This window comes from Pleuronectes platessa, chromosome 18, assembly GCF_947347685.1.
Source record: "Pleuronectes platessa chromosome 18, fPlePla1.1, whole genome shotgun sequence".
In the NCBI taxonomy this organism is placed as follows: domain Eukaryota; kingdom Metazoa; phylum Chordata; class Actinopteri; order Pleuronectiformes; family Pleuronectidae; genus Pleuronectes; species Pleuronectes platessa.
Genome location: NC_070643.1, coordinates 5,849,250 through 5,871,048, shown reverse-complemented (window position 1 = coordinate 5,871,048; position 21,799 = coordinate 5,849,250). Strand labels below are relative to the sequence as shown.

At 42.2% G+C, this 21,799-nt stretch overlaps 1 protein-coding gene across 1 annotated transcript in view; it reads left to right on the top strand.

Annotated features, from left to right (window-relative positions):
* khdrbs3 (KH domain containing, RNA binding, signal transduction associated 3) overlaps positions 1–21,799 on the top strand; it is a 107,872-nt gene continuing 86,073 nt past the window's right edge. The window contains exon 1 of the mRNA XM_053446999.1: positions 1–91. Coding sequence (XP_053302974.1) covers positions 1–91 — 91 coding nt within the window. The remainder of the gene's footprint in view (positions 92–21,799) is intronic.

Below are 21,799 nucleotides of genomic sequence, written 5' to 3'. Positions count from 1 at the left end.
ATGGAGAGCGAGAAGTACTTGCCGGAGCTTATGGCAGAGAAGGACACGATGGACCCGTCTTTTCTTCACTCCCTGCGGCTACTGGATCAAGGTAAATGCCCGGTGGTGTGTGGAAGGGGCTGGTGGGGTGTGCGCGCCACAGCAGGTTGAACGCCTTGCAAGGTGTCGGTGCTGCGGGCTGCATGACTCCAGCAGCCCGCCCACCTTTAAGTTAAAAATAAGAGGTTTGTGGCTCTGCTTTCTATTTCCTGTTTTGGACACATTCTTATTGCACGGTCCATTTTGTTTTTTTAATCATGAATCAGTTTTGCCAGGTTGTAGCCTAATGTACCAGCAGCTTGTAGAGGCCAGGGTTTGACCGAGGACTGCACCTGCTCCATTAGTAAAACCACAGGATAGAAACTTTCATGTGAGCTAGACAAGCAGGGGATGAACAGGGATAGGACAACTAAAATAATAGCCTTTGTGCTTTTACTTCTTAAAAATATCATACTTTTTGCAATATATTATAACTATATATATATATATATATATATATATATAGTTGCTAAACACTAATAAATAGAAAATGTTGATGCAGTTGAATGATGATGAATATGTGTAGACCCCCCTCCTCACACTCACACTTCAGATGGCATACCATGAAACATCTATGAATGGAGGCACTGTTTGGACACTATAGATAGATAGATAGATAGATAGATAGATAGATAGATATACTGTGCAAATAGTACCATAAAAGGAGGACAGTGCAAAGCTGTTATTAGTACAATAATATAATACTATACATGATGTCAAATACATGTTTGCATTTAACAGACATCACAGAAGTTAATACAAAAAATAGGCAATTCTTGTAAAAACTTAAGTAAAGCAAACTTAACCCAAACCCACTTGACATCCCAGCTTTCAGGCAGGAAGCATCTGTATCCAGTCCAGACATGTGTGTGTATGGCTGTGGTTCAAGTAGTGGAATAATCTCACTCATATTCAAATGTACTACATGTGTTTCCCCCCTTTGAAGAAGTGGACGTGACTTTAATAGAATCTCGAACGGATGGAGCAGCGGCAGACGCTTTAATTAATCCGTTGGACAGACTTCTGCTTTGAAGCTGTCAGAATATTTTTTGTATTCCCGCAAACACTTCTCTAGACGCGGCGGCGTGGAGCTCCTGGTGTGGGGGGGTGCACTGTTGCAGCATCCGAGGCGCACGCTTTGAGCACCACTCGTGGGCTTTTGTCTCGACTCTGAGTGGGACGGCTGTTGTCGGCTTTAAAGGTAACAGACAGGCAGCATGAGTTGACTGTAAACAGTCCTGCTGCACTGGAACTCATTTCTGTGAAGCTCCAGATGCTGCAGCAGCCTGGTTTTACACACACACACACACACACACACAGCCATGTCACTTCTGAAGCTGCCGCTGCCTGGGACCTCGAGGGCTCCTTAAAAGGGTTCCAGAGGGCCACTAGCAAAGGGAGGCTTGATTTAATTTGAATGTTGTTTACTTGCTGGAGTTTACAAGTGACAAGCAGAATTACTTTTCTCACTATACTGGAACCTTTTGAACTCCCTGTTTAAGCTTCAGGGTTTATTTAATTATTTATTGTTCTGCTGATCCTTTTCTCAAGTAATCAATTAACTATAAAGTGCAGAAAATGTCTGAAAATAGAGAAAAATGTCCCTTACAATTTCCTCAAGTTGCCATCATTGAATGTTTTGTTTGAGACTTATTAACAGAGAGAAGCAGCAAATCATAGCAATAAGAAGCACTTGGCATTTTCCAATCATGACTTTAAGGACTCCTTGTTTATCAAAATAATTTCCCTTTTAATTTTCCCTCGACTGACTAAACGATAAATTGACTAATCACTTTGGCTCCAAGTCCATCACGTTATCGCTCATGCAAATCGTCCCCTCTGATATAATCAGATTGAATCTCGTTAAATTGGGTTTTTCGTGGTCAAATTAATTGCCGAGTAGAACTGCTGAGAGTTCCCGACATGAAAGAGTTGGTGCTTCACTGCTCTGTCCTCGGATCGCCCACTGATAGAATAATTGTAATGAACTAGTGTTAAAAGTGTGGCTCATTCATCTCAGTAGTGTAGTGTATGAATTATGTAGCTCCCTTGATTCCAGCTTTTCGCCCTTGTGACCTTTAAATATCCCCATGTATGAAGTGAAACAGCTCCATACTTCTACAGTCACTGTATGTTGGTGTTATTAATGTTTGGTTATTGATTAGGCTCTTGTCCCAAAGAACAGCTTTGGGTTAATGCATCTTTCAGTGAGCTGATTCATGTACAGTAAGATAAATTTATTCTACTCCGGGAGGCAGAGAAAGCTGCTTCATTCAGCATCCTTTTTGATATCAGCTGGTTTTTCGTTTTTCAAATCTGGGTTAGTCTTTTATTTTTCTGCCAAGAACAAATCTTCCGCTCTCTGATAGAGACGACTAAAACACTGAATGCTTACCTACCACCTCTTCTCCCCTAGTCTTTATTCCATACTGCATGTCCTCAGGAAAGTTACGACAGAAATTTGGCATTTCCCCTAAATATGGAAGAAAGATATAAGAGCCAGAACAAAGCAGCAAAGAGTTTTAGAGTAATTTCCCCTGCTGTTTTTAACATTCAAATAGTTTTACAGTACCCTAAAGTTCCTGCTTCTCTTCCAAAGAAGTTAGTTTGTCACATTTCTGGTGGGGGCAAAGATTACTGTTGGACACCATCGCAAGCGGCGGAATTAATCCGTGACATTTCATGAAGTAAGCGGAACTCTGCGGTGCACAAAAATTGGCCGAAACAGTCTGCCACGACTCCAAAAACTGTAAATACTGTTATCTCTCTCTCGCACAACAGATGGAACACGATGCAGCTTAATAGAGCACTTCTTCTGCCATCTTGCTGATGAGTTCTGGACTTGATTATGCAATTGGCAGGGGGGCTGCGGGGAGCAGAGCTAGAGTAACTAAGAATTGCCGCGCTCAAAACGGCAAATAGGAGATTACTACCCGGGTCTGGAGAGACTTCCATTCCGGAGAAATTAGAGGGGAGGGCATTGTGTTCGAAGCTCGGGGACGGAGACGGACCGCTTTGATAAGTCCGGGCCGTTCTCAGAGCTCCTCTCCCACAAGGACCATATCTCTGCCCCTGTGACAAGCTTCATACAGTTCAGCAGCCGACACTTCTTGCCGGCTGAAATTTCTTAAGCCAAAATAGGAGACAAGCAGGACCAGCAGCCTACATGGAATGAGAAAAACTCAGCAGCATACTGATGAGTGGCTTCAAGGTACGGAAACACCTCAGGTGACATGAAGTGCATCTGTTATTTACATTAAGTCAGCACAGCCCCTGCAAGTGCTGCAAGTAACACGTAATCTTAAATGTATTCATGTGTGATTTTTTTGATTTAGAACAATTCTTTCTAATCATGGAAACAGGAACTTGATAGAAAAAAACCCTGCAAATTGCAGTTATATGTGAGAATAAAGCAAATATGATATAATATAATCGGCTTACTGACGTTAACTCGTCCCACTCCATTGGGTTTTTCTGGTCAACACTCATGAGGACTGACATGTGGTGGAAATCCCAAGAGAAGAAGTTGAAAGTTGAAAAGAATGAAATCTCCAGATCATAAAACAGAAAAAATGGTCTCCATAACTGTATATATAAACAGTTTTGGAGACCATTTTTTCTGTTATATATATTTATATACACACACATGTAATTTTAAATGTGATACAGCATCTTTACCACATGTTAATGTTCAATTAAATGAGTCAAAGTGTGTATGACATTATAATAATATCAAATATACAAAACAAACTGGCTGATTGAATTGGATTGTTTCGGCTCTGGACTGAAGTGAAAGACTGCACAATAAAAAGCAAGAGAAAGAAAAAGTGATGTTTCATTAAATCTGTCATCCCTCTGTTTCAATCCCTCATCTTGCAGACAGAATGTAGATAAGTATTGTTATTATGATTATTCAATGTTTTTGGTATAAGTTAAATAGAATCTAAATGGCTTCAAAGTGGGATGAATTGTGTGGCTCTCCAGGAAAGATTGCTGTAAACAATACCGAGTTAAAAGGGTCTCTGTGCACTGGGATGAATTCTGTTTGTTGGGTTTGTGGATGCAGAGCAGCGTGGAGCCCACTCGTGCCCAGTTTGGACGTCGTAACCTCAGCGCTGCACATAAGCTCCATATCTAGTGCTTTTTAATTGGACATTCCACAGCAGGAGTCCGGTGCACTGTTTGAATTACATTAACAGCCTCAGACTGCTTACCCACAGAAAAGAAAGAATAAACAACTAAAAGATGCACAAAACACAACTACAATATCTGCACAGACTGAGCAGGTCTGCAAAAGTATCCCTATTTCAGACATGACGCCCTGTTGCTAATCCATACAGCGCCATCCCATAAGCAAAGCAGACGGGTATTTTTAGCCGAGCTCGAGTTTTGCCCCAAGTGATAGCAGTTCCTGGGTTAGAATGCCCAGAGGTGAACAAAAATAAGCTCTGGCAAAGGATCAAAGGCAGAGATATCGTTTTGTTGGGGAAACATCGCTTGAGAGTGATAATGATCTGTGGATCTACGGCCGGCCGACACACCGAGCCACACGGGGAGGTGGAGGCCCGAGAGCCGCGCGGTGATTCTGCCCTCAGATGCAGTGAACTTGCAAGTGAACTGTAAAAAGGGCAGACGGCGGGGAGCTCCGGAGAAGCCCGCTTTGCATTCAGACGGGCAGTGGGTGGCTGCTGTGCCGAGCCGTGGCCAAGAGGTGTTTGCAAAGCCGTGTCTTTGCCGTGCCGCAGCTCCCACCGGAGTCCAGGGGTGAAACGGGAGCCAGAGCGAACACAGGCAGACTCGGGCTATAAAGCCTAACAGCGAGTCGTTTGGAGATGCGACGAGTCACAAGGCTGCATTGATTTCACTGCTAATGAGGAAGGCACGTTCTCACTCCATATGGGGGCAATAATGAGCCGGAGAAGCTGCCATTTAGCGTATATGTCACTCAGACTCAGCTCTTCCTCGGATTTAATACAGGGAAACGTGAAACCTTGAATATCAACATGAGTAACTTGCTTTCCTTTGCATGTAGACAAACCCACGCTGCAGTTATCTGTAAGAAGTTATCCAATATATGGGGACATATTATGATGTAATGCGAGAAAGAGATATGCAGTCATTTTATATTCAGCAGATTTGTACCTGATAACTGGAAAGACGCCCGAAAGAAATTGAAACAATCAAAAATATAAAGCTTGACATTAACGGATTCATATTTTCATATGAGCAATTGAAAGGATTTGTAGTAAAGTAAAAAAAGTTGTAAAAGTAAAAAAAAAAGCTTGAAGTAGAAAACATCTTTCAGCTCATTGTTTTGGTTTCATTGCTCACGTTTCCTATTTCCCTCTCGATTCTGCCATAAACAACTTCTTTACAACCGGCAGAGAGCGGCTTTCAGTGACTCTATATTGGGAAATGCTATTTGTACCCGACAGAATACAAGCAAAATTAGCTGCTAGCTAGCAAAAATAGTGAAACAGCTAACAAGGAAAAGAGTAGGGTGGCTAGAGGGTCTTAATTGGCTTTCGACCAGGACAAATTTGAAGAGAAGCCGAACCATCTTGATAGCCCCCTGGTGGCAGGCTACATTGTAGATCATAAATCTTGCCTCCTCCATTTTAGCAGAAGGGACATAGACCAAACATTTTTCTAAAGAAGGTTTCTGGGATGAAAGGTCATGATTGAGAGTTGATTCTGACCATGATTGGCTGAGCTTGTGTATTGGCGGGACAATACAAAACCCCGGCTCCCAGCTGTGCACACTCTGGCTCCAAATGACATGAAAAGCACAATATGGTGGCAACCTCATCAGAGAAATTTTGGCTGAGGAAGGGAGGACGTGTCGTCAACCTTTATGTCTACCCATGAAAGATGCTCGAGTCTGCCCTTTTAAAAGAGCTACTGGCAAAAAAACACTTCTGGAGTAAGATTTGGAATATTGATGACTTTTTTCCTGGACTTGTTTTCACCTCTTCACCATGTTTAAGAGTCAGAGCAGGAACCAGTGCTTATTTACTCCATTTAATCCTCTCCAGCTGTTGGTTGCTCGGTCCTTTCATGCATCTCTGTCATCATCCGCGCAATCCCATCCACACATTGGTGATGATCTCCACCTGGCAAGAGACTTGTTGTAGGCTAAGCTTGTTGATTTAACGTTGAGACTGTCAAAGTTCCATGTAGAACACGCTGCTCCGGTACAAATGCTGCGTTCAAGTGCCGCAAAGATGTGCATTTCCCCCTTCCACCTGTGTGCATCCATTGCTGCATGCCCGCTGTCTGTGCTGGAACAACTATCCAAGAGGAGCCTCACCAATTAAAGCAGCCAGCCAGGGCAGCTTAAATAATGCAAACTGCACTTGTTTGGGCAGGAGTACGCTGAAAGCTGATCCCACAGTTCTAGTGGGGGGGATCGTTTATAGAGATATGTGTTTCTAGTTCTGAGTCTGAAGCTGCTGGGTATTGTTTAACATTTTCTGATACAATACATTTTTTTTTTGTACCTCACACTTGGGTTTTTTGATAAACACATTAGGGCCTAGGGCAAATTAAAGAAAGCTTTCTAAAACCTGAGCATTGTTTCAAAACTGAAACCTTTATTCTCAGCCTCTGAAGCAGATAGAAACATGAAATGAAAACAATTTGTGAACTTAACTTTTGACTCTTATTGTAAATCATTTTACCTTTGCCTCAGGAAGTCGACTTGACTCGAGGCAAACGGCACATTTGTTCAAGTCTATTTTTGTATATTTTTTATTTTATGTGTATTAATCATTTATATTTGTGTAAATGCAATGATTTACAGGGAAGGTCAAAGGTTTAATCCCTTTTAATTCCTTGTTTCATTCTACTTCAAAGACAGAAATAAAGGTTTATTGATCCTATAACGACGTTGTACCGGATCAATTCTTAATTCTGGCTTATGACGATACTGCCTCATACTCAGTACTATCAATCTCCTCAACGTATCTCTCACCCTGAACCATAGGTAGCGGGTCATCAGAATTGGGTCTGGACTCACTCCGGAGTTTACGTTTCACATGAACATTGCAGCAGAATATTCTTCATTCTTCTTCATAAAACAACACAAAAATCTCCCTCGCGTTTCAGCTGAGGGATGATGCAGCAGGCCAAATGTAATGAATTAATTTTGCTGACGTTATCACCTAAAATGCTCTTGACATCTTCCTCCGTGTCTTCTATGTCTATGGGCCTGTTTTTACATCCTGAGATATTTGTATTCTCTTTGTTTTGCTTCCTATGTTAGAAACGTCCCCAACACGTCTGTAGCCTCTCACTCAGACATTTGGGTTCTCACATACAGCTCCTGTGAAGAATATCCGGAGTTCAGTGCATGTCTGAAAGCAGCTTATGTCATTATCATAGTCAAAGTATCTGCTGTATTCCGCTTCAATGGCGCTCCCCTCATGTCATCATCCATTGTCCTCCCCTGTGTGTATTTCAGTCAATAACAGCACATTGACCTTGCTATCAACCCTTTAAAGGGATACACGTAAATATGGTTGGCAATGGATACCGGACACACACATATATGCAAATAGCAGCCACACAGGAAGATTGTAATTAGGAGAAACATTAACCTTAACAAGACCACAAGCCGACGTTAAATACAGACTTTCTCTAATTGACATATTTTTATACTTGGTGCTAAAACCTTAGTTTTCACCCTGTCCAGGCAGAAGAGGTCCTTACTAGAATTTGAGAAGAGCCCATAGCATCACCTCAACGCCATCACCTCTGCTTTTGGGCTTTTCCTGCTTCACTTATGGATCGATTAATCATGACTTTATTGGATGATAATGTGAAGCCAAAGACAGGACACGGACAGACTAGGATTACATTGGATTAGGTTGAGAAGCAGAAGAAAAAAACTGCCAGACTGTGTCAATCTGTTTACTGTGCCTGAGGCTGAGAGACAATGGGAGTTGGGGATAGAAAGCGAGGGGAGTGGGTTTGCAGGGCTGCGGAGAAAGTGAGAGTCTCTTTCCCCGGGGAAAGGTTATTTGTAAGGGGATTGTACCAAAGCCAGTTACGAAAGGGAAAATGGAATCTGAGGGAAGGATGGGGGGGAGCGGGGGGCACAAAAAAATGGAGGAGTGTAATGGAAAGGGAGTTGAAATTGAAAAGAAAAAAGAAAGTTGATGGGAGTGCTGTCGTAGATGTGTTAGTGATAAATAAAAAAGTTCAGATGTCTTAGAGGGAAACACAGAAACTCCCCGCGACTGTTAAGTAAAATCAGCGTGCGTGTGTAACTGCACTTAAAGGTGAAGATCTGGAGGGTGGGGGGGGGGCGCACCTCATCCGTGACTAAATCACTGTCATTACTGCTGTGAGCAAAGTGTGATTTCCCACTCCCTGGAAGGAGAGCGGTGTCGATTCATTGCCTGCTCCTTTCGGACTCAGTGGAAGCCTCCCGGACACATCCTGGGCTCCACACTCACGTCCAGTAGCAAACATTTAAAATCAAATTGTTGTATTTACTCAGTTGCTGATTTCCTCCACTGAACTGCACCAGGCAGTTGACTTGTCGACTTTGGAGCTTGTTTCTTACTTGAAGGGGTCCTTCCTGTGCCCCTGCCTTGATCTCCCTTTGACAGCCGCCTGCTTCCCTTCCCCTCTTCTTTATTTATGTCGTTTTGTGTGGCTGGCACCTCTATAGAGAGGATTGCACTGGATTAGCTTCTCCGCCTTCCCTACTGATCCGATCCATTTTGTGTAATCCAACTCAATTTAATTATGTTTATCGTTCCACCTCGCTGGTGCCGAGGAGCGGCGGCAGCACACCTCTACCGAGATAAGCCCGGGGACCTTGTGCCTTTTTGCTGGCAGAGCGTCTGCCTGAGCCCTGTTGCTTTATAAACAGATGGTGTAAGTCACCTACACTCTCAGTAAATACTGGGCTAGGTACAATATTATGATTTCTGAGCTCATCTCAAACATCGCTGTGACGTGGGGCGAAAAATACCCAAGGTTGAAGATCACAACCTCAGTTATTTTTGATGTTGTGGGAGTTTGTGCAGTTAAGCAGGCCGCACATCCATCAGCCCCTCTGAGAATGAATGTGCCCACTCTGTATACAGCCCTCTTTATTACTTCTGTGAGTCTATTTGTGGCATTAGATATCAAAAGCTCACAATCAAAGCCTAAAAATAGGTATTTTAAGCGCAGTACTCACAGTTCAGAGGCTCACAGGTTGCCCAGAAAAAACGGAAATCTCTCTTTTGTCTGAATGCAGCAATTACTCCGCAGTAGTGTGTTAAAATGTTCATCTTGAGATTAAGTGTATTCATGATCTTCGGGCGTTTGATGTCAGAATTTCTATATTGTTGAGAAATGCCTCCGATCCGTTCCCAGACACTGATGTCGCAGCCCAACAGGACGTGAGGGTGAAAAGCAAAGAATAGACCCTGCTCTGTTTTCTGTCTTGAGTGCTTCTCCGTCACACAAACTCTGATCTCATGCCCTGAGCTCTGCTTTCAGGGGAAAAAAGTCTGTTTCGTATTATTTTATTTAATTTTTCCCATATTGCTATGGGGGATTTTTGTTCTTTTAAATAAAACAACATTGTTATAGCCCAGCACAGACAAGGGAGGTTTGCAGTTTCTTGAAAAATATGCATATTGCAAATCCCTAAAAAAAGAAACACGATCATCATTTTGTCAACAGGAAGTAGTCTGACCCTTTCTCTTTTTGCCCACCTTATTGCGCGTAGATTTTATTTTCGATTGATACAAAATTAAATGAAAAATACCAAGCTTTTATACTTAAACCTTATGGAAACCACAGTTTAAAAAGGCACTTGCCGTGTATCTGAGGTTCCATGTTTCGGCCTGGACAGGGAGACATGGTCAGAACTGAGGGGAGGATGAAAGCAGCCAAACACAGAGCGATCCTTTAAGTGGAGCTGCTTCTGATCTGGAGAGAGACCTGACAATAACAGGAAACAGGAGATAAACTCATCCAAATCCTTGTACAGACAAGAAGAGTCTAAGCTGTAACTGCTGCCAAACACTCGTCTGCTTCTAGTTTACCCAATTACGCTTTTGAATATGTTTGCAAATGCAAGAACTCAAATTTAGATTTATAATAAATGGTTTAAAAAAGTATAAATCCTTATCTTTGTGTTTTGAGTGTAGATGGATGGGCATTTTGACCCATGTACAATTAATGGGCAAAAATCTGAAGCTCCTGCGTAACGTTCCTGTTCCATATGTACTGAACCTCTGGATAATCTTCTGAAATTAGAAGATCTTCTGAAAGTATGCGAGAGTGCAAATGTCAGAGTCAGTTGCTGCGGACATTCCCTGGAGTTTCTCCGGCCAGCCCCCTTGCAAAAACTCTGATGTGTGAGTAAATTTCTTTTTGAGAAAACAGCAGGAGTTCCTCTGCAGGATTTACCTCAAGTGAGTGGGTGTGTTGGAAACTTTTATAATACGCAGCAGATGCAGAACAGAAAAAAATAATTTCACTGGGTGAAAAGAGGAGCCATAAACACAAACTGCAGTTCACGTCTGAAGAATAACCTGTGTTAATTGTCATTTTGATTTAATGGCAAGAAGCAGAAGATTCTAAAACGTCATCACTCTTTCGCAAAGTAACAATTAACACCATTCCTCTTCTCTGGTATGTAAAGTATTAAATATCCTCCTCACCTTTTGGAAGCAGAAGGAGACGCCGAGGCTTCGGTGGCGGTGGGCATGAATCTTTAATGGGCTAAGGGCGGGCATCAGTAAATGAAAGTTAAGTGCACTTTCTGGGTTTTTAGAGCAGGAGACGTTATCCTGCGCTGAGAGAGGAGGAGAGATGGATGCTCGTTTACCAGCAGCTCCAGAGAGACCTTTTTCCCCGTGTCCTGCTTCCTTCGCTGTGTCTCCCCTCTCTATTTTAAGAAACCGATATTAAAGCCTAATTGTGCTTTTAAGGAACATCTCCCTCTGTTTCTAGTAAAACCCTTTTTTGTCCTCCATCCCATGGCTTGCCAAGCAGATCTTGAAACTAAAAAGAGGACGCAAAGCCCGGTTTAATTTGTGTTTACGGCTCCTATTAAACATGCCGAATAATCTCCTCTCCTTGTCTCCATTAGTGCAGCACAGCCACCGGATGCAGGGTGTACATAGTTTCTTGTTAGCCCTGTGAATGTGTCACTACTGCTGCGATCGGCTGTAAAACATTCATTAAGTCTTATAGGCAAACAATAAACAAGGGGTCAAGCCAGAATCTGCGACCCTCATCACAAGCCCATGTTATCGAGTCACTGCTGCTCGGTAATAAACGACCACTGTCTGACACATTTGGGCCGGTGGCTCCTCGCTCCTCGCTGTGCCATTTGGCAGCGCTTGTTGTTAAAGTTTGACCCCGGCTTTGCCCAATAAGAGGCTTGTTAAAGTTTGACCTCGAGGTGGGTGTCTCCGTCCGTCCGCTTGTTAAATCTCCGTCTGTCTCTGCAGCCATCATTAGTCTGCAGGAAGTGTTTGGGGATTGTTTTTTTCTTCCAATAATAAAACTGCAACCTCGCGGCAGGTTTTAGCAGCACAGACCTGACATTACTGTGCTCCATTGTTTATATGTCGCTCATTACAAATAGTTTATTTCTTAACCTAATTTTATTTTTGCCTATAGGCTGATGATGTCATGTTTACCTCTACATTTTCCAGTTTTTTTTACCAGGATTATGTAAAAGCTACTGGACGGATTACCATGAAACTTGGTGGAAGGATGTGATCCGGGTCAGGGAGGAAAACATTTTGGTGCAGAGCTGGCTCCAGATATTAATTCACTTTCTTGTGAGATATGGTCATTTCCATTTTCTTTGATTTCTCAGAGAATTATACTTGGATCTTGATTTAGAAAAATCTGACATATGTTAGGGACTGATATTTATGAGAGTGTGCACTAGGGTGCAGATTTACATAAAAAAATACAGATCTAGTGAATTTGAATGAGGTTTCATAAGGAGTCTGTTGGACCTGGGCAGAGGGAGTTAGAATATATAATTCAGTGCAGTTTCAGGATTTTTTTCTTCAGAAATCATGAAAACTTCACATTTTCATTGTAAGACATTTTATCCACAATTGAGTTTTAATTTTAGTCACAGTTAAATGATTGCAAAAAATCCTACAGCTCATAAATGTCATAAGAATTGATTTGGTGTCACCTCAGTGTAATTTTAAAAGCAAACCATTGACTTTGGGATTAAACCATGTAACAAACACAGGGGAAGGGGTAAAAGATGGGACCAGAATTATTCTGTACTTACCTTACTGCCAGTAAACACCTTTTTCTAATTACTCAGACACATGTCACAAATACTTATCTCTCTAGAAAAGGGCCTGATCCTTTACTGAAAGTGTTGGATGCTGTGGGTTCCAGGCAAATGTTACTAAAACAGACAGGATAACGAGCATTGTGGGGATGTTTTTCAGATGCGGATTAATCTCGACCACCAGGAGGTGTGGTGTATGTGGAGTCTGATGTATTTCAATAGGAATAAGATATATCATGCATTGTTGTATTTGGCTTTTATTTTTATTAATTATAAAAGTAGAATGTATATATAATATTCGAAAAATAGAAAATCACCAAGCATATCCCATAAATGCAATATATTTAGTTTTTAAAGCATGTCTGTCACTGACAGATATTTATAAAAGTCAAGTCTCAGCAGCTGTAGTTATTCATTAGAGTCATTAATTAGTGACATGAACACAAGTATCACAGCTCAATTCTTTCCTGTCATGTGTAATCCATCTCTGGCAAATATGATTGTAATTACGGCGAACAGCCAGTCCACACAGTCGATGCCTCCTGGTGGCGTGTCGATGGGAGGCTGCATGAGGTGAAATGATAGAAATCAAGTTTATAGATCTGTGGTTCGCACGCTCCCACCCCTCCACCGAAGGGGCCGGGGGTTTTAATTGCTGTCTGACCGGGGGCTGGTTCTGTGTGAAGATGGGCCCCATTGATACGAGGAGCAGGGGAGGCATGGTTTTCTTTCTCTGTGGTTGTTGTATTGACAGCTTCTCATCCTGGAGGAGCTGATAAGAACACGGGATCCGGGGGAGACGCACAGAGGGAGTGGATTGCATTTCAGGGCCGGGAATCGGAGCTGTTTTCTGGGACTCGGTGAGCCTTAGAGGTCCCGTGCTCAGCAGCCGTATATCCAGCGTCCACAGACACAGAGGCAGCTGGAAGTCGGTACTGTCCGCAGCTCGGGGGACCAAGTGGTCCAGCAGGTCGCACGCGCGGGCAAAGAGCTCGTAACCTTGTAGCGTAAATGAAAGGGCTGCATGCACGAGGAGCATCGTATTCAGAATCAATGAGGGGAAAGTGCATTGATTCATGAAACAAAACAGAAACACAGGAGCCCTTTCTGCAGCCTTTATGTTTGGATGCTGCTTTGTTTAGTGGAGCATCTGCTCAGGAACAAAGGAGAATTCATGTGCCCGTCTTTGTTTTAGACTGATATATTGTCTGGAAAGTGATTGTTAAGTTTCAATGATAGAGATGATTATAGTATCATTTGTGAGTCTAACTGTACAGTCACTTTATCATGTAACAATCATAACCCATGACTGAATATAGATCACTTCCCCATCATTAAATCTTTTTTTGCTGTTTCTCTTTGAGTTTGACCTTGTGAAAGTATTTGACACATATTCTATTTTACTCAGATTAAAGAGGAAAATTCTCTAGAAACTGCTTTTATAACAGGATAAATACACAGAAAGTGAAAGATGAATGAGGTTAGTGACAGAATAATGAATTCACTAAACAGTATTGATTAAAAAACAAAATCCCATGTGTCACTGTGGACTTCCTTCAGGCCGATTCAGCCGTGGTCTGGTCAGGGAGGAGCCCTCATATATCAGAGCAGGATCACATCACCAATCAATATTTGATGTGTAATGAAAGCCAAATAATACACACAGCTAACCCTGGCATAAAGTGACATCACTCCAAACACTTGACTTATTCCTCCTTCGACTCTTTTCCTCAAAGCCTATGAGGCGCTGCATTATATGTGTTATAGATCTCACTGTCAGGAGTACATTACTCCCACTGAGCTCCTCAGGTCGCCCAGCGAGAGGTAATTGTGACCCCCGCTGAGAGGGAAAAGCCCAACTTACAGGAGCCACTCTCCATTCATCACAAGACTCTCGTTCAAAGCCTTTTCCCGGCCTCAGCCCTGTGATGTTTCTCTTACCACCTTTCCATGTTTGGTGCGTGTTGCAGCACGGGGCCCTCGGAATCGGCAGATTTCCAGTTCAGCCTTTTTAATTAACAGTGTGCAGAAATTAAAGTCTGTCTACAACCTCCTCTGTGACATGATTTATCTCTGATGTCGACTTTTGAGCTTTATTCGATTTCTGTTTTGGATGAGTTTCAATGTTGGAATTCCAGAGTGTGTGCAAAAAAAAGCACATTTGCTATTTTGGTTAAGAAATAATTTTTCTTTGAAAGAAATCAAAAATCCATTCAAACAAATTAAGTATTCATCTCTCCTTCTTTATTTTTGAAGAAGGAGAGATTCTTTCTCCTTCTCCCTCTTGTGATCAACAGTTCTATCTCTTGAGCAATAAAATGCTCCAATGATCAGTTCAGTATGCTAATATAGGTCTGATATAGATTATGGTATTTAATTTGTGTAAACTTATAGATACATTTTATCAGTTTGAATACTTTATTGGTATTCCTGTTATGCTAAATCTCATTTATTATATACCTATTATATATTATTTATTGACGTATTAATGGCACTTGTGTTTGCTACAAAAATCAATTAAGAGCATCAATTTCCTAATTCCATTTTGATCAGCTGTTTAGTTTATTGCCTTCATTTCAATGAAATACAAAATCAAAACAATATACTTATAAACCTAAAAAAAGCAGGAAGATTTGGTTTTCCATAGAAATAACATAACATAAAGATAAGATGGCCATCCCTTTGTATGATTCCTTTCTTTTCACAAATCACATAACAAATCAATTACACATTACAAATAGCCATCAATAAGATGAAGATTATTATTACTCAATAACTTCATACGTTTCTTTTTGTTAAACTGAATAATACAGTTTTAGATAATTCTATTGTGTCATAGTGAGCTGCTAATCAAATGTTTCTTCAACAAAACAAGGTTCTTTATGGAATTAACATTTGTCGATGTAACAAGCACACATTACGTAAACACTGCACAACCTTCATGCTAAAAATGATCTCATTCACACAGAGCCCCCCCCCCCCCCCATGTGCTGCTGGAGGCCACTTTGCACCCTAAGGCATTATTATTCACTTCCAGTCTACCTACTGTTCTCTCCGTATAACACAAATAACCCCCCTGGCAATCGGTGGTGTCTGCCTCATTATCATATTTATTTAAAGTATGGTATGACCCATTTCATTCCAACATGGGCTCCTCTCGTCATGATTGAGTAGTCCCATATTTAAGGCTAGTCTCCAGAGATGCTGCTGTGCATAATGGGAACATTACTATTAAGCATAGTCACCGGCCTGTCCTTGTCATTAAAAGGAAAAAGAGAAACACTGGTTCGGCTCCTAACCTATTGTGTTAGGTTACAATCACTGCATCATTACAGATATATAACGGAGTATTATTACAAGCTGTAAAACTCAGGAGCCCTCCATCTTTCCACGGAGGGAATGCTGGAAATCCAACTCACTCGATCAATGATCTGTCATGTAAGCAATATGAGATGAAATAGTGAATATGTTTGCCCCGCCGGCGAGTGATGTAGTGAACGGAGTCATGTTGGTGAAAGGAAAGGGCTGTGGTGCTGCCCTCTGTAACGTGACCACTCTAATGGACCACATCTGATGAACGGCCATGATTGCACCAATAATACACGGAAAAATCTGTCTGATTGTCAGGGACAAACATCAGTGCAAGCTCTAATGGCCGAACCTGTCAGTAAACGTCTCGGGCTCGTTCACAATGGCCACTGGCCTGTGGCTGGTGATGGAAGATTAATAGCGGGCTGCCGGTCCATCTCCGATCAAAGTTATCGAATGCTTGCCCCCTGGATATGTTTCTCGGGACTTGGCCACGTCTGGGCTTTATCGATCTTCCGCTTGCAAATTTATGGTTATGTTTCTTCAATTTGCACAAAGGCAAAAACATTGCTGTCTCTGTTGGCATCAGTCATTGACTTCCTGCAGTTGTGGCCGTGGCAGAAGGTCTCAACTCTATCTGGCCCTCGGTCCCAAAGGGTCAAGCCCTCTCCTTTGGTGACAATGTAAATGTCACGACTGTTACTTTATATGTGTAATTGACCGTGACCTTCTCAATTCTTTACATTTAGCAAACATTTATTGATAAGTGCTATGATCCGATATGGCTGAGAGACGCAGATCACTGGCTTGTTTCAGATTATTCCACTGGTTTAAAGCACATTGTGTCAGGACTGTCCTGCCTTACTGGAGCTGGGGTGATGAGACTGTGTTAAAGGCTTGTGGTAGCCAAAGCCCTGATGTTATCCTCTGAAAATCTAGAGTAGCCCACTCTGGGCTATACCTCCAGACTTTATCCTCGCTTTGACTTAACCTCAGCTCGGGCTGTAGTCCTCAGATTTAGTTCACTTCCATTCCGCCAACCCCGTGTTCCACCTTCTTTTTTGTGTAGCTTCAGTGCACCGGGTTCCATTACCTCTGCCTTAATCAAATGGCTGTGAGCTCGACGCTGATATTTCAACTGAGACATAATCACTGAGATGTGCATGCCCGGTTCTCTCTCCTCTAAGCGAAGCCCAGTAAGACGTCTGCTGGGACTAAGTATAGCAGCAGGAAGAGAAGCAGAGTCTCACTGCAGTTACTGGGGTGCAGCAACACAGAAACCACTATAACAAGCAATTTCATGTGTTCTGCAAGAGAAAAAACAAAACACGCTGACCGCATTGTCTTTGAGTTTGCTCGACTGTACTCTGTTTTACTTATCAAAGTCGTGCTTGTTTAGTTCTGGACTTTGAAACACGTACATTAGTCTATATAATCTCAATCAAAACAACGAGCACATTTGTTAACATATTTAGATGAGTTTATTTAATTTAAGGGGTGGAGCAGTGTGGTTTTAGCACTGTCGTATAACTGCTAGAAGGCTCCCAGGGTCAGCCGGGGGTTTTCTGTGCGGAGTTTGCATGTTCTTCCTGTTTTCCCACACAGTCAGAGACATAAAGATAGGTGTACGATTAATGGGAGACCCTTATTAGCTGTGTAAGGGAGCATGAATGGTTGTTTGTCTCTACGTGCTAGCGATACGCTGGTGACACTTCAAGGCTGCACCCCGCCTCTCGCCCAAAGTCGGTACAGATGATGATAGGATAGAACATTAGGGTAAAACTAAAATGTTGTAGCTCCCAAATGGTTTTCATTTCAAGTTTCTATCTACTTCGTAGGGTTAGAAATAAAGGTGACTGTAAAAGCATTGCATTGGGTCAATTTATATCTCTGGGCTGCGGTGATACTGGCTCTCGCTCCCTGAGTTTTGGCTGCCGGCTCAGCAGGTGCTTTAAAGTCTGTATGGATCTTCGAAATCATGGTCATTGTTGTCCTCATCTGAATTATCTGATATGTTCTGCTCCCCTCGTCATTTTAACCATCATTTTAAAGAAGAGCAGATTTATAAAGGGGGAGATTCCTCCATATTTTGCATCTGTTCTCTATGAAAACCCAACCTCTGAATAGATTGTTCCTTGTCCTTGGTTCTTTCCACCCAGTTCATCATTGCATGCAGGATGGTGAGCATCAGCCATTATCTTTATCGCTTATCCTTTGAGGGTTGTGTGGTGACTGAGGCGGAAAAAACCCTGGACAAGTCACCACAGCCATTTACGCTCCCATTCACACCTCAGGGCAATTTGGAGTCGCCAATTAACTTGAACTGCATGTATTTAACTGTGGTACCCTGGGAAACCACACTGCACCTACCTGGTCCCTGTTCTGCTGGTAGGTTCAAATCCAGAACGTTTTGATTTCTAGATTGACATGACACAGTAGAGTTCATATAACTTTGGAAAACAAATTTAAATTCAGTAGATCCAAATTTTTATTTTGATCTGCACTAAATTGCACACACTCATAAATATAATTCCCATAAACATGCCTAATTTTTCCATCAGGTTCCATTAATTTATCTATTGAAAATAATCTCGCAATGTGAAAGATCCAAGATTTTATGGGTTCTTACTTCATCCTTCCACCAAGTTTCGTCGTAATGCGTCTTGTAGCTTTTTACATTCATTTGCTTAATAACAAATGAACTTAAGCAGCCGAGAAAACAAAAAGAAAAATACATCCTATGGTCTACATCAGGGGTGTCCAAACTTTTTATCCCAACGGCCACATATAGAAAAAATACGAAGGTCTGGGCCACTCACGCCGTCACGGCGTTCTGAGGGACAGCTGGAATACAGTGGGCCATAGTTCATCACATTACATTTCATTTAGCTAAAAAAAAACTTGGTCGGGGTTATTATCTACATTTATGGTTTTGTGAGGTATTTTCTTGAATATACAGTAAAAGCTTCAATCTGTTTTTTGTTATTTTTGCCCTGTAGGAGACCCTTTGAGGTCTTCTCCTTGTCCTGTATTAGACAATCTGAACAATTTGTGACCAGTTGTTAGCTCTCGTCTTCAGTGTGAAGGGGTTAAATCACAGTTACAGGAATTTGCTGGCTGCAGCTCTGATTAGCAGCGATGTAAACACGACAGCTGGGTGGACGCGCTGATTCTCACACACTTTTCACGCTTCGATGTCAGAATCACTGTAAACACACCTGTTAATTGCGGAAGGTGAAAACGTGGATTCTGTTCAGAACTGCAATCAGAGCTCAGAGCCAGGAACATGAGTTGTGGAACTCTGCATCACTGTATTTAAAGCCAGCTGCAGTTCTTTAAGGTGGAGGGGGAGGGGTGGAGCGGCAGCAGTCCAAAAACACTTGTAATCATCAATATTTCAATCAGTATGGGCTGTCGAACATGCCTGCACAGTGTTACAGTCGCTTGGCTCATGTAGTTTAGACATTGAGAGCTCTGGAAAGCAGAGTAGTAAAAACTAGAATTACAACAAAGCTACTTTAGCACAATGCATACAAACCCTGTGGCTGTGCTGGAATCATCATAAACAGGAAATGTTATGTTTTTGCATAAGAATGACGGCTTTGGTTCTGCACAACACCAACATTAAACAGCAGTTTATGGCTTATCAACATTTCTTCTCAACGTTTTCAAATTAGAGAATGACTTGACATAACTTCTGTTTTAAACTATAGCTGTTTTGTTTTTACTGCCACAAGGCTAAAAGAAGAGTTGGTTATTTGTTAGAAACAGTGTGAGGTTTCGATGTTTGGTTGGTAAGTGCTAATAATTAAGATGTTAAAGTGCTTTATTTTTCACCATTAAAAAATTAATCGATTGCATGTGGTCCTCCAGCAGCACAGTCAACAACACTTAATGTGTGTGTGTGTGTGTGTGTGTTTGTGACCTTTGGCTGCTGCGATTCCATCCCATTATCACCTGCCTACAGTTGGCATGCATGTGCTTCGAAGGGACGTTTCACACCCAGACTTTCACAGCGATCGTTTATGTGAGAGTTTTCATTGCCAAATTTCATGCAAACACACTTTCTATTATCTGCCATTGTCGCCGCACAACAACAGTCCAGATGTTTTGAGGCAGATTTAAACAAGCCATTATCACAGTGAGGTGCAATTTTAATTCTGAGCTGCGACTCCGACCCGAGCAGGGTGAGGTTGACGACAGCAGTGGACAGCTGCCTCCCGTATTTTCAACTCGGAGCTCGCCGTGCTAATGATGTGTAGTGGATGGTGATGCACTGAGGCATCACACATGCCTCTGCCATGGTGTGAGAATGCATTCTCACTTTCAGATGACATAAAGCCACGTCTTCGATGTTTTACACTGTGAACTGTCATCCTGAAGAGTATGCATACCCTTCTCAGTCCCCTGTTTTTTCTCATTTCACAGCCTTATTTGCTCATACGTCTCAGGTCACGGGTCTGACATTGACATCGCTGTCAAATTTAACTGTCAGACAATATACCCAGAGCTAGAGTACCAGTCTACATCTCGACGATAGAGGACACTGGAGGGAACAGTAATGTCTTACCTGACATTTAAGCTGCTTAGTAATTTGGAGACGACCCTGTTATTTCAGCTTACCCTTCCTTTGCATTTTCACTCCTGCTGTTGTTGTCGCCCCTGCTCTGGTTGCCTCGCTGGAGTTACGAGCCAGTGGGTGACAACAGGCAGCAAAATATGGTTAACATGTTTCGTGTGACACTTCAATTTCCGCTCTGTCAATCAGTGCAGCTGCTGTATCTCTCTTATTGCACCACGAGACTGACAGCTCAGGATAGATCGGGGTCTTGGTTAGCAGAAGAAATGTGTAAACACACAAGCATGCAATTGTGTGTGTGTGTGTGTATATATATATATATGCAAGCAAGAACTACATGCAGCTGTTTGTACCACTAATGTGCACACACAGTATGCATCTTATACATCTCAGTATACACACCATTAAAGGTCCAGTGTGTAGAATTTAGTGACATCTATTGGTGAAGTTGCATGCTGGAGCTGAACACTCCTCACCTCACCCTCCCCTTCCGTACATGAAAGAGAACCTGAGGTATTCATATATATATATATATATATATATAGAGAGAGTTTCATATAGTATATATTACAGTAAACTAGTGTACTAACCTTGAATGAGGTGATCACAGCCGATCAAAGTCTACAGGTTTTTTGCGGTTGTGGTAAACATTTCCATGGTAACAGTTAGTTCCACCAATCAGAGACTTAGATACAGTATTACAGCTGACAATCAAAATCTCTAAGCAGGAAATTAATTGGATTTTTGGAAGCCCGCCGTTGAGCTCTATAGAGACAAAGCTATATCTTGCATAAAGCCAACTGCACAGACACCAACGATGAACAAAATATTCCCTAAATCTAGCTGTCTAGTTAATTCATTCAGGATTAAATTGGCTATTTTGTTTTTTTTGTAGCATACAAAAGAGCAGCCTCCATGATTTATGTCAACAAGGGTGGTACTGAGGGAATGTGGAATCCCCTGAAAATGGATTTTGTTTACAGTAAATCCTGTGCAATCTGGGCACAGAGGTGACGGCTCCTGGGTCCTCCTGGACGCACGCAGTGGCCTCGGAGAGATTGTCATAAAAATGACGCGTCCTGGGGAGATAGCCGGCGGCGTTGCTGAGTCGACAGCCCTGCTGTGTCCTAGAGTAGTCCATTAGCTCTGCCTTCCCCTTTTCTCCACAGGATCCCCACAGCACTAAATGAAGGCAGGCATATTTTCATCTTCCTGACAGCCGGGCTGCAGGTGCAACCGTGGGAGATGGAGGTCTGTGTCAGCCGGCACATTCTGCCACATTTCTGCCGGCACGATTGGCCCAGATGCTGATGCACAGACCACTACATCATTTAGACTCGACTTTCCTTTTTTTGTCTCTTTTTCAGAGCCATACATTTTATTGCAGTGGGGAAAAGGAAGCTGGGGTCACCGTATATCCGAGAGTGAATTTTGTACTTCACATGTATTTTCTAGAAAAATGACATTGCTGAACACCTTGACGGTTTTATTTCTTAGATGTTGAACTGCTCTGGAGGCAGAAATGATGTAATTTGTTCTCTTAAAATTCAACT